The sequence below is a fragment of the Chiloscyllium punctatum genome, chromosome 15 (genome assembly GCF_047496795.1).
Source record: "Chiloscyllium punctatum isolate Juve2018m chromosome 15, sChiPun1.3, whole genome shotgun sequence".
NCBI classification, from domain to species: Eukaryota; Metazoa; Chordata; class Chondrichthyes; order Orectolobiformes; family Hemiscylliidae; genus Chiloscyllium; species Chiloscyllium punctatum.
In genome coordinates, this window is record NC_092753.1 from 53,506,404 (window position 1) to 53,520,559 (window position 14,156).

Below are 14,156 nucleotides of genomic sequence, written 5' to 3' on the forward strand. Positions count from 1 at the left end.
ATTGACATACAAATACAGAAAAAAACAGGGGACTGAATCAACAGCATCTGGTTAATTAATATAGTAAAACTGAACTGTTTCAGTTGGTGTTTATAGCTGACATATTAAATACCAAATTATAAAATATTCAGAAAAAGACAATTAAAGTATTCACGATTTAAATAGCTCCCATTATAATTGATTTATATTTTCAATTACTCACGGATTTCAGCTGTATCACTTGTCCTTTAATACAGATTTCCATGGCCAATTGTGTTTCATCAAAGCATTCATGGCATTTATGCAATATTAAACAATAAGCAATTTTTGAAATGTATAACATATCTAAATATCCTTTCAATACTGTTAGGAATGGTATTACATCAAAGAAAGCAGGAATTAAGTTACAAAATGTCTTAAGGCAAACAATTCATTCCTCTGTGCTCTAAAATCCTGGTGGGAACAGGTCTATAAAATACCATTTCTCTCTATCTGAATGGACTTGCCAGAAAATATGAAAATGTTCAATAAATTCCAGTTGTGAAGTTGTGCTTCATTTCTGTTTACATTTTTCCACAGTATTTTCATTTTTATATTACATGTTCAGAGGTACTATTCAGTTTCCAACAGCCAGCACCATACTGGTCTTACCATGGACCAGTTACAAAAGTATAGAACTTACAGTCCTGTAACTGAAACACAATATTGTCTTAGGCAGCTGTGTTGAAAGTCAATATTTGCAGCTATTCAATTTTACATGACTGGGTTTGGATGTGTTCAATATAAGCTTGTAGAAAGACATTTGGGTATAATATAAAAATGATAAAAAAAACACATAAAAGGAAGTATATTTTAAAAAAATGCCCAATTGCAGTTGCTGTGTATGTTGCTATCTTCAGAAGCACTGAAGCCAGTTTGAATGAAGTTGTGATGTGACCTAAACTGTTTATATCTGACCACAAACTATTTCTCTTTTGCACACTATTTTAGTAAAATTTGTGCATTTTTAATACATATACTTCAATGATAAAAATTAAACCATTTTTTCCAGACGGAACGTAATTAAAATATTTATATTCAAAGACAACACACATTTGAAATGGCAAAACTCTTAATTCTTCCCCTTAGAACAAATTAAATTGCAACAAAGTACAAACACATTTCACTACATGATTAAAAATCAGTCATTTATAAACTTGCCCACAATGCAAGAGATGTGCATAGGTTTACAGTTTTTTGAACAATAATTCCCTTGGGTAATTTTCCAACAAATGGAATGTACGTTGCTGTAGAATACAGTTTCCAACACAGATACACCAACAGCATGAATGCTTGTAACTGTCCACATGCAGTAAATCCTGATTCAAATCCTAAAATGTTTGTACATCTTTAAATTGCAAATGACGGTATCCCTTTAATAGCCCTGATTGGTCTATGTATGAAAAAAATCAAATCTAAATTTACTTCACGCTCTGACTACTGTAACTTTGCAGACTCAAAAACTTCAATTAATGCTTGTGCTCATGTTTTTTGATCTTCATTTGGCGACTAAACCAGAAGATTTTATTCTGCACTTGCTATGTTTTATCACCATAATGAAATTAAATTTCAACTAGCCAGCAAGGTTGTTGGACTCCATTAATGATAAATTAAATATTTATATTATTTTAAAAATATTTTCCAAATAAATCTGGATAGGTTGGTGGCATTTAAAATTTACTTGAAAAACTTGGAGGTAACAAGAGTTTGCATAAGTTTTGAGGACCATGTGGAATTATTGGATCCATACAGATCAGAAAGCATATGTAGATCTGAATTTTTAATAACAATTGCAAGCCTCACACAGCTTTAAAAAGGGACACTGTCACTGTAAGAGTTTGGTAATTTTTATCTCTCCATCCATCTAGTAGGACATGACAATAGTCAAAAAAAAAATTAGGGCACACTAATCCTAGACTGTCTATAAGGGGTAAGACTTGATGCGAGGTCATTTACAAAGTCTAATGTCAGGGTGGTGCTAGGGAATGATAAAGTTCATGATTTTTCTGTCTGGTCCTTAATATACCCAGGATACAGGGACCCACTGTGGTGTGGTACACACAAGTTCAATGGCTTCTTCCAGATGCCTGATGGTCTCATCTATTTCATTGTTGATTATGGTTAGATCGAAGTAGTGTGCATATGTTTTCTGTAAAATTTCTGATTCCTTCTGCAAACGCTGGAGAGATTCATCCTGAGGAACAGAAAGATATTAAATGATAATTAATGTCTAAGAGAAGACCATTTACCTTGCTGTCAAGTGGAATCTTCCTACACATGGTGATGCATCAAACAGATTTACATATGGTAAGTAATGCTGAACCAGTACAATCTGAGTCAAGGATAAATAGACATTTGCTTTCTTAAAACAACAGTGTTTCTTTGTCAGCGTAATGTATCAGAGTTTCACTGTAGTTTTATGTAGTTGCTCAAGGTTGGTCTTTTGCACCATTTTTGGTTGGATGTAAATTAATTGGTAAACTGAAGGAATATAATTTTGATTACATGCTTGTTATTCACAGAATGGTTCTTGTAGAATGGTGGTAATGCTCCATCATTTAGGTCAGAAAGTCAGAGTTCAAGTCCCACCTGCCCAGACGTGTGCCATAACATATCTGAACAGGTTGATTAAAAATATCTAGAATCATACATTCTTCATAATGTACTGAACAGACAAAGCATTTCAGTCTTAAAAAAAATCAGAATATCTTGTTTCCTACAGTTTTAACCAACATACATACCCTGACTGAACCAAAACTACTTGTGTATTGTCATCTGCTTTTTCAGCTTTTCCCTCAATGTTCCAGGGAATTACTATGATGCTGACTGACCACCTTTCATATCCACTGTATTTGGTGGATTTGATGGGTGCTTTTACAAACAGATCCCTTACCCTTCCTATTGCTAACCTACCCCAGTTAACAAGGTTGAAGACTGGCACCAATATGCACTGAATTGCCTGTAACAGTGGCTGGGTTCTCCCAGAGCTAAGCTCTGAAGTGGGACTTAAACCCAGAGCAGTCTGGTTAACACTGGTGCTCTGCAATATTTGTTTTAGGCATTTTTCATCAAGCTTTTCAGACATGTTAGATGGGACTTGAACCCAGGCTGGTTCAGAGGTAGGTACACTACTTATGCCAATGTGCCTCATCAGCGACAGCTTATTGCAAATCAGTGCTTACCAAGCTTGTGATTTTGAGAAATTTTCTTGAGACTGACTATGCAGAACCAATTTGGCTAACAGATGATAAGTCAAATGCAATGTACTCTAGAAGGCAGAACATGCGTGTATTATTGCACATACATAATAAATATGAAAAGGCAATTAAAATCCTGTCTGGTCCAGATAAAGTATGTGGCTTAGAATAATATTTACTGCCTAAATTCAGAAGTCTGGATCTAATTTCTGAGGGAAGGAGCTTGCCAGAGCAACATAGGAAACAAAACATATAGGCTGCTACATCCACAGAATCATAGAAGGATATAGCATGGAAACAGACCCTTCAGTCCAACTCATCCATGCCGACCAGATATTCCAAATTAATCTTGCCCCATTTGCCAGCATTTAGCCCATATCCCTCTAAACCTTCCTATTCATATATCCATGTCTTTTAAATGTTCTAATTGTACCAGCCTCCATCACTTCCTCTGGCAGCTCATTCCATACATGCACCACCCTGTGTGAAAATGTTGCCCCTAAGGTCCCTTTTCAGTCTTTCCCCTTGCACTTAAACCTATGCCCTCTAGTTTTAGACTCCCCCACTCCCCACACAGATACCCTCTATCTATGGCCCTCATGTTTTTTTCAACCTCTATAAGGCCATCCCTCAGCCTCCGATGCTCCAGGATAAATAGCGCCAGTCTATTCAGCCTCTCTCTACAGCTCAAACCCTCCAATCCTAGCAACATTCTTGCAAATCTTTTCTGAACCCTTTCAAGTTTCACAATATCCTTCCTATAGCATAGAGACCAGAATTGCATACAGTATTCCGATAGTGATCTAACCAATGTCCTTTATTTCTGTATTTATTCTAATATCTAAGAATAAACCAAACTATACAATGTTTCTATGATTTTTAAAAAAAAGTAGTCCATTCAGCCCTTTGCATCTGTGCTAGCTTTCAGCATCAGCACAAGTTCCTGTTGTCAAGATGGTGGCGGAGTAACAGTACAGTATACAGGCTTCTACCTGGAGCTCATCGACTGTGTCCACTTTTACTTTTTTTTTACCCCTTTCACAGCTTCTTTTTCCTTACTTCAATCTACTTAACTTCTGTGGAGAGATCAGTGGCTTCAAGGTATCCAGGCTGAGGCAAGGTTTCTTCCCAGTGGCGGTGGCACAGGGAGTCAACTTTGGTGCAGAGCAGGGGAAAGCAAGAGATTGAGCCCAACACGAAGGAAATCGAGCCAGGCATGGGAGGCAGGGAGCGCATGTGGGGGAACTTGAGTGAGTGAGCCCAATGTGGAGGAGATTGAATCCTTGTGGGGAGTGCAAGCCTAGCATGACTAAACACTTAAGATGGAATGGCTATGCTGAACTTTTAACTTTATTACTTTGTCTAATTCATACCAAGAAGGAATTTAATGTTGAATTTTTAACTTCCATTTCAATGTCCCCCCTTCTCTATGATTCAACAGTTTTAAAAAATTTTTCAGATAATTCCCTTTAGAAATACATGATTGGATCTCCCTCCATGACACCAAGGACCAAATCTTATCACAAATCAGCTAAGGGTCAATTTTTGCAAGATCCATGGAGAGTTTCTCTCTGTAAGGCCTAGTGTGCTTTCTCACGATACCTCCCCAAACGTTCTTCCTTGTCTATGCACCAGAACTCTATGGCACCCATAGATCGTACTTTAAAACTTGTTAAAGGCATAAATACTTGCTGCTGCTGGCAACTCACTGTGCACATAGTGGCAGTGCAACTATAAACGGATGTTTCTCAGGCCACATAGGTGTCATATCTGATATTTCAATGTGCATATAAATGCATATTCTTTATCTGTTGCTACTTAAGAACCAACCACACAGCTTACCCATCCTTAGCCTAATCTCAATAATATACTGTCTCAGTTAGTGCTATTTGTTTTCCCCCATGCCTAGTGTAGCCCAGCACCTTCTCATTGCTCCAAGTTGGACCATTGAATATTGGAAAGCCTTCAAACAGTTCAAAACATTCACTTTTATTCAGCAATGTTAATGAAGAAGAAAAAAAAAGACAAAGCTTCATGGAACAGAAATGAACTGCTTGCCTTCTGAGTACCAATGAATTTACAGTCAATGAATGATCACTGCACCCAGTTCATTCTATTGAACATCATTTTCAGCAGACCCAGTGTCTGGTCTATCATTCCCCTTGGTGAAGAATGAGCTGCACTGTAAATACATTCTGCCTCAGTCAGGAGGTCGTATAACAGAATTTTCAGCCATGGTCACAGAGGGCAGACCTTGTCTATCAGTAACCATCCTTGTAAAGCATCCAACCCTTGAAATTAAGGAAATGAGAGTTCTTAAGGGTATAGGCATCATGGTGGCTTCCATGGCACTTGGCAGAGGGCTCTAAGATGTGGTACAGATGATCACAGATTACTTGGACATTGATAGAATGGAATCTCTTTCAATTGAAGAAGTCAACTATTTTATGACATAGCCATCTCATTTATGTTGCCCTACACCTGGAGGGAGCCAAAGACTACTGGCCAGGCTGAAGCACTGAATACAACACTGGAAAATGACATGAAATAGTGTGATCTGGCCAAAGCTGCATTAATGATCTTAATTCGTTTGTGGGTTGAGGATCAAGAGATCCCCAATGATTTTTGGAAACTGCCAGCTGCATAAAAAATTAGTGCAGATGTGATAGGATGGCCACCAACTCTTCCAAGTCACTGGCCCCACTCCAGTAGTAGGCAGAGCTCTATGAGTAGTCTAGGACATCCACAGCCTGCGACAACCATGCACCTTGAGGAAATAGTATTGATAGATCTGGTACTGCTACACTACCTGAGGGGATCTTCAGTGGCAGCTTCTTCATATGGAAAAGTTTAGCATCTGCTAGATTTGCTCCTGGCCCTGGACTTGCAGGTGGATCTGTTCTGTCTCCATTTCTCTACACGTTGCTACATTACAGCAACAAATGATTAAAACTTCTTACTGTGACTGGTTCCATCAGTGATGCTTGCAACGAACCCACTTGGGGAACATAAATAAACAAAATAGATCCTTCATAATGTGAACAGTCAGCATTCACATCACTCACAGTGATGGTTTAGCGAACTCCAGCATACAGTGGGAAATGGAGGAATCTGATGACAAGGGCCATGGAATGCTTCTACTTGCAACTTTCAAATGGGGGAATATTGAAATTATTGGAAAAACTCAGCAGATCTGGCAGCATCTGTGGAGAGAAGTTAGAGTTAACTTTTCAGGGCCAAATGATCCTTTGTCTTAGCAAACCTGCGACAGAGATGCTGGGCAATGCTTTCTTATCTACCATCAGTTCTGAGGTAGCATCACTCAACCTGAAACTTTAATTCTCCACAGATGCTGCCAGACCTGCTGAGCTTTTCCAGCTATTCCTATTTTTATCTGTCTCAGGCTTGTTGCAGTGCTCCATCGAAGGTCAGCACGAGCTGGAAGAACAGAACCTCATCGTCCCCTTGGGACCCCGCAGCCTTCCGGACTCGATATTGAGTTCAATAATTTTCGGGCTTGAGCTCTTCCATGTTCTTATTCCAACCTCATTAGCTGGCCTTGTTATCACTTACTCTGCTATTACACACAGGGCAGAGGTGGGTACTGCAGATGCTGGAGATTAGAGTCAAGGTTAGAGTCATGCTGGAAAAGCACAGCAGGTTAGGCAACATCCCAGGAGCAGGAAAATTGACTTCCTGATGAAGGGCTTTTGCCTGAAATGTCAATTTTTCTGCTCCTCCGATGCTGCCTGACCTACTGTGCTTTTCCAGCACCACTCTAATCTTGACTGCTATTACACACAACCCATTGAGAACCACTAATAGTCCCCATTAACAGCCATTTGCTCTCTCAGCCAAATACTTATCCTCACCTTTGTCTGTCTAACTAGTCTTCTCTCTCTTTGAGCTCTATCCCCAACTATTGTTTACACCTTACCCTCCCCCCTCACCCTATCTTCTACATATAAACTGACATTTTCCTTGCTACCATCAGTTGTGAGGAAGGGTCACTCAACCCCAAAACGTTAACTCTGATTTGTCTCCACACATGCTGCTGAGCTTTCCCAGCAATTTCTATTTGTTTTCCTGACTTACAGCATCCGCAGTTCTTTAGGTTTTTATTTCAAATGGGGACCTTAGGCTGAGGATTGCAGCGTGAGTCATACTGCAATGAGACAGGTACAGATTGTTAGTGCTGTATGAGTACTGTGACTCTGTTCTCCCAACCAAAAAAGGCATTTGCACTATAAAGTTATAGTGGTGAATACTAACAGTTCAATAATGACAGAGAATCAGACCTGTGCCCTTGCTCCCTTGAGACTTTGCTGTATCTTTGTGCTTTGTGGTCCTCAGGTGCCCTTTCTAAGGTTTGCTATGATTTGCTTTTCTTTCATAAAGATTACTATCTTCAATGTGCAATGAATGACCAAGAAAACTTGTGACCAACATCTGTACCTGACATAGTTTAATTATGAATGCATGATGTTACAATTATAAATAACTTTAACATGTAATAGCCCTTTGAAATACTTCATTTTTTAAACAGAATCCCTATAGAATCGGGCCATTCAGCCCATCAAGTCCATCAATCTCTAAACAGCATCCCACCCAGATCCATCCCCATCCCCCAATCCGAGCACTGGGACCCTGCATTTCCCATCGCTAAACAACCTAACCTGCACATCTTTGGAGTATGGGAGGAAACCTTAGCACCCAGAGGAATCCCATGCACACACGGGAGAATGTGCAAACTCCACACCAACAGTCACCCGAGCCTGGAATCAAATTGGGCTCCTGGTGCTGCAAAGCAGCAGTGCTAACCACTGAGCCACAGTGACAGATTGCTCACAAGTAATGTCCATGTGCTCAGAAAGAAAAAAACCCCACTAACTCTGTTCACTCCAGGTGTGGTCAAAGCCGTTTTCCTTTTGCAGTATGTATTTATGAGTCACACGAGTACGGAAGGAATGCAGGTCGCATTTAGCATGGTCTCAGACACAGCCTGGTAATCAAAGGCACCCCCCACAAAACTCCATGTTACTTTGTTGCTGGCACTCACTGGCCAGCCCAAGACTTAAGCCTCCACAGGTTCCCACACACCGTGTGGTCTTGTGCCTTCAGCACTCAGTAAAACCCTAAGCCTACAGTTTAGTAATGCCCACTATAGTGTTCCACTTTCTTTCTCCTGTGCACCCATTGAGGCTAGACTGGTGGTGATCAGTGATAACCTGCATGCCCCCAACTGTGGCAGCATTCCACATTCTCTTGTTTCTTTCCATCTCAATTATTGTCCTCTCTGCATCCCTGGTTGCTCCCACCAATTCAGAGAACTGATTTCCCCAACTTACCTATCACAGCAGTGGCTCCTGTTCAACATCCCTTGACATTTATGGAGTTGACCCCCAGAATGACCATTGCCTAGCTTCTGACCAATTTCAACATACAGCCCTGACTAATGAATGATCAGACTACTGATTGATCTGTGTGCAATGCTCTGACAGACTTATCGTGAATTCCAACTGCATGCACTGGACCTGCAGGACTGCCTGTAACCTGCTCTCCAGACTGTGGTAATGTGCAGGCTGAATGTGTTCAACCTTCTGGACTTTGATCAGACAATACCCTTGAGTTCTCGTACTGGGTACACTTGATTTCAAATGTCCCTCCTTAATATTACTGAGGATTACACCTCTTATACTTTAAGACACAGCCACTTAGTTGATGCATATGGCAATATATCTGTAACATGTGCTACCAATGTAAAACTGAATTAGCATGATGCCATAGAGTAACATCTCCCCTTTGTCGGATGACTGCTGACAACCATGACAAGTTGCCTCGTTTTGCATCTGCACTAAACAGCAAGGCAGTACAGAAGTACTATGAGCATTTATAAGCTGAGGAGGCAACTCAAGGCAGAGGTTCTATGAACATCAAAGCAGGCCTGAAGTGACTGAGCGCTAAAAAAGCAAACAAAGAGCCTCTAGTTGCACCCTAATCAAATCCATGAGATGATTGTCCATTCCTATATTAAATTGTCCTGGAGGCAGCAAGAAAGGCAGTGTTTGCTGACACCCATAATTGTAGGCAGCTATACATGTACGTTAATCTGCAAATATGCATGAACACAATTCCAGACACTATATCATCATGTAGAATGTGTGTGTGATTTCATATGTAAGTACCACACTGTGCATGCACATTGAAACACACGTTCTATTGAAATAGGATTCTGTGGCAGAGATTTAGGATGCTGGTGGTGGTGGTTGGGGTAGGGGGCAGCTGCATTTGGGTGGGGTTAGGGATGGGTTGGGAGAAAAGAGAGAGAGAGACAGACAGACAAAGTGAGAGAGAAAAGTCAGAGGTGGATCCCTATTTCCATTCAACAACCAGTACTAGTTTTCAGCTGCCTAGGCTCCAAGTATTAGAAATTTTGCTAACCTTTTCTTAGTGAAAACTATAGCATTATTCATTGCTACAGCTAAGCCACCAGTTTCATAAGACAACCTTGGCAAATGCAAATACTTACAGGTAGCTTTTTGCACCACCTTGGGAGCTATGTTAAAATCAGAAAGGTTGCAAGAAAATTAACAAAATGTGAGTTTAAATAAAAACAATTACAACAGACAAACAAAAGAAAGAGAAATTGAAACAAAATCTACATATAGAAAAAGCAACTTGGAAAAATTAAGTTTACCACTTACAAATCATCTAGTTTGTGAAGCATCTTTGCTGCAAATTCTTTTGTCAAGGATTTAATTTTCATAACCCATCAGCACAGATTCTCATTGCTTCATTGTTGCTTCCTGCAATCATGCTTCTTTATTCTTTTAAGTTGACAGGTCTACAACCACATTAATGCTGGTCCACGTTTGGCTATTGAATCAGTGCTTCTTTTAGGGGACTGGACAGCATACTAGATTGGGGATCTTGTCCATCCAGCTGTCGGATCTATGATCCAATCAAATGTGAAAGTATTTCGAATGTTGTTATCTTACAATAAATGGGTAAATGGGCTTTGGACAGTCTGAACTTGATTTTTGGTGGGCATGGATTTACACCACAACGCTGACCAGAATGAAGAAATAGTTCAACAATCTTATTGAGACAGAGAGCAGAAGGCTGGCTAGAGTCGGAATTACAAACATTAGATAATCTTCTGAAATTAGAGGGAGGGCTTATGCCTGAAACATTGATTCTCCTGCTCCTTGGATGCTGCCTGACCTGCTGTGCTTTTCCAGCACCACACTCTCGACTTCTGAATTTCGAGCCAAGGTGAAGGTATTGAGAAAAGTAGTGATTTTTATTTATTCTTTTTTGGAATGCAGGTTTTGCTGACAAGGTCAGCATTTATTGTCCATCCCTAATCCCTTGAACTCTGCAGGTTGCTAAGCTATTTGAGGGCCAGAAACTGGAAACTGGAATATGAGCCAGGCTGGGTAAGAATGACAGATTTCTCTTTCGGCAGGACGTTCGTGAACCAGATGGCTTTAAAATGAAAATTGTTAATACTTTCATGGTCATAATTAGACTAGCTTTTAATTATCATTTATTCATTGGCATGGAGTTCTACCAAGGCTGTGGTGGAGTGTGAACCTGTATTCCCAAAGCAATAGCTTGGGCCTCTGGATTACGATTCCAGTGACATCACAACTATGCCACAATCTCCCCTTAAATTTGGTCTTGTACATGGACTGTTAACTCACCCGTAGCTCCTCCTTTTAATGTCCTCTCTTCCTGCATTTCATCATTACATTTGAACTATCCCAAAGGTCTATACAGAGTTCCTCCCATGTCTGATTTATGCAGAGTTCCTCCCATGTCTGATTTCAACAAAATTGTCTGAAAACACAATGTCAGTTTTCACACAGTGGCGTCCAACTATACTAAACACTACTCCTCATTACACTGTAAAAATGCTCTTCCCCAGTCATGCATTCCATTCCCTGCCATGTCACAATCTCAGGTTGAACTCGATTCTTTTCAACATTGGCATCCTATATGGCTCTGACCTGAGCCTTTGGTTACATGCCCTCTTTCTCCAAAACAATTTCATTCACCTTTGCAATAATACCCATCCACACCACATCTCAGCTTTCACTTTTGCTTTTGTTTCTGGTGACATAATAATTAAATGCTCTCCAGACCATGTTTCCATCTTACACCCACCATAATTGTGAACTCATCCAAACTTCACAATATCTTAATTTGCAGTATTCATCCATAACCCTTGCACTCATGGACCTACACTGCTTCCTGGTGCAACAATGTTTCAAATTCAAAATTCTACTTTAATATTCAAATTCCCTCATGGCCTCACTAAACCATATATTGTCTATTTTAGCAGGAAGAATAAAACAGAAGCTTAATATACCTAAATGGTAAGAGATTGTGATTCAGAGTGATCTGGATGTCCTTGTGCGTGAATCACAAAAGGACAGCATGCAGATACAGCAAGTAGTTAGGAAAGGTCAGAGAATGTTATCACTTATTTCGAGGGGGAATTGAATACAAATGTTGGGAGGTCATTCTTCAACTATACAGAGCATTGGTGAGCCCACATCCAGAGAACTGCTCAAAGTATTGGTCACTTTATTTAAGAAAGGATGCAAATGTGAAGATTAAAAGATGTTTTATTTGGTTGTAGCGGTGGCTCCAAAGCAACAAGTTTAACAGGAACAGGTTTTTAAGAAGCACAGTAAAGATTTACTATAATATTAAACTGATAATCAGATATTCAGTTAAGCGTTTAACTCAGGCAATTTCAGTGCAGTAAGAAATTAAATTGTAAGGCAGTACATATAAAATCTGTAATGTAAACAAAGATAAAGCTTCAGAATTGTTGTCTTACCTCAGTCATGCCTGGAGTAATAGTTGGTGCAGCAATGAAAACGACAAATGGGGCAAACTCAGCAGTTCGCAAAACCTTTAGAGCCTGTGTCAGATCAAGAGTTAAGAGGATTAGTTAAAAACTGGAGTTGAACATCTAAACCAGTGATGTGGATAAATCACATCTCATATGTTTCATTTACATAATGTCCGAGACTGGAAACCTTCAGCTCTACCAAAAGAACGAAGTGAATCCTTTATCAAATGTAGAACACTATTTACATGAAGGGGATAATCTTGTCACTCACTTACTTGGTCTCTTGTATGCTGGTTTGAGATTTAAGGAAAATAAAAAAAAAACAGTAATATGATAATATTTAAGATGAATATCATTATAGTGAAGCTTGGAGAACAGGGAATCTCAAATAATTAATTAATAAGTTATATCAAATATGATAGCAATGACAGAACATGTGGAACCTGTTGGACACCAATGTGATCAAGAGTGAACACACCTATATTAAGTGGATGCAGCTCGAGGAACTTTGGATCCAAGTTGAAGAGCTGCAGACACAATGTCACATCAGGGAAGGGGAAAGTTACCTGGACAATTTGCATTAGACAGCAGTCACATCCCTCAAACTATGCCTGTGACTAGAGACAGAAGGGTGTGACTGGAGGTAAGGCAGGTATGAGGGTTAAAACTGAGGAGTCTCAGCCCCTTCAATTGTCCAAGAGCTATGAAGTTCTTGTAAGCTGTGCAAACAAGATTGGGGACTGTAGGTAGGATGAGCAAAATGACCACAGAAACTTGACACAGGGAGCCAGTTAAGTGGGGGAGAAAATAGGAATGTAGTTGTGTAGTTAAGGACATCTAAACAGGGTTGGAGGAGAATTTGAGATGGAGGGGCCAGACTCAGTAGTATTCATCCATGTTGGGTCCACTGACAATAATAGGACTAGGAAGGAGGTTTTGCTGAAAGATTTTGAACAGTTAAAAGCTAATTTAAAAAGCAGAACCTCCAAGGTAATAACCTCTGGATTATTACCTGTGCTGCAGGAAACTGATATTGAGAAAATAAAGTCAAGCAGTTAAATGTTTGGTTCAAAGTTTAGCATGGGAGGAATGTCTTTCAGTGTGTAGGGCAGTAGCACCATTATGGGGGCAGAATGGAGCTGTGCTGGTTGGATGAGCTTCACTTGTACCGTGCTGGGATTAGTTTCTGGTGAATCAAATGACTAGGGCTGTATAGGGAACTTTAAATTAATTCATGGGCAGGGGGAGGTTTGGAATGGGGAAAATGGAAGCTCATGAAGACAAAGGATTACAGAGCACCTATTTGGATAACAACTCCCAAATTAGTTTGTTAGCTTAACATCTGTTATTGGGAAACATTAGAGTCTGTAATAAAGGATGTAATAGCAAAGTATTTAGAAATACATATATGATCAAGCTGAGTCAGAGTGAAAAGGAAATCCTGTCTGACTACATTTACTAGAATTCTCAGAAGGTACTGAATAAGATGTCATATCTTAGCTAACTTATAGAGGACAGATAGTTGGGATATGTTTGGAAGATTGTAGAATTGATTTTCAGGATAGCAACCTGCAATTACTTGTGTACCACAAGGATCAGTGCTTGGAACACAATTATTTACAATATACATTAACAACTCAGATGAAGGAAGTGAATGTACTATTACTAAGTTTGCAGATGACATAAAAAATGGGTGGAAAAGCAAGTGGTGAAGATGATGCAAAGAGTAGGCAGAGGAATTTAGAGAGGTTAACCAACTGGGCATAAAACTTGAAACATAATGTGGGAAGTTGTGAGATTATGCATCTTGACAGGAAGAATACAGTGCTAAATATTATTTACAAAAGGAGAAAAAAACCACAGAAAACTACATAACAGAAGGATTTGGGAGTCTTTGTCCCTGAATCACAAAGATAGTATCCAAGTTCAGTGAATAAAAGGGAAGATAAATGGAATGTTGGGATTTTATTTCCAAGGGAATGGAGTGTAAAGTAGGGAGGTTTGCAAAAAACTGTATAAGGCACTATTCAGACTACAGTTGGAGTGCTGCAAACAGTTTTAAGACAATAAGACAT

General features: G+C 39.6%; 1 protein-coding gene across 9 annotated transcripts in view; it reads right to left on the minus strand.

The window, feature by feature from the left end:
* Positions 1-205: 205 nt before the first annotated feature.
* The window catches only part of caska (calcium/calmodulin-dependent serine protein kinase a), a 746,802-nt gene continuing 732,851 nt past the window's right edge, over positions 206-14,156 (minus strand). For all 9 annotated transcript variants that reach the window (XM_072585162.1, XM_072585159.1, XM_072585161.1 and 6 more), the window contains 2 exons: positions 12,067-12,150; positions 206-2,212 (listed from right to left, as the gene is read on the minus strand). In XM_072585162.1, the coding sequence (XP_072441263.1) occupies positions 2,036-2,212; positions 12,067-12,150 (261 nt within the window). In that variant the 3' untranslated portion in view covers positions 206-2,035. The remainder of the gene's footprint in view (positions 2,213-12,066; positions 12,151-14,156) is intronic.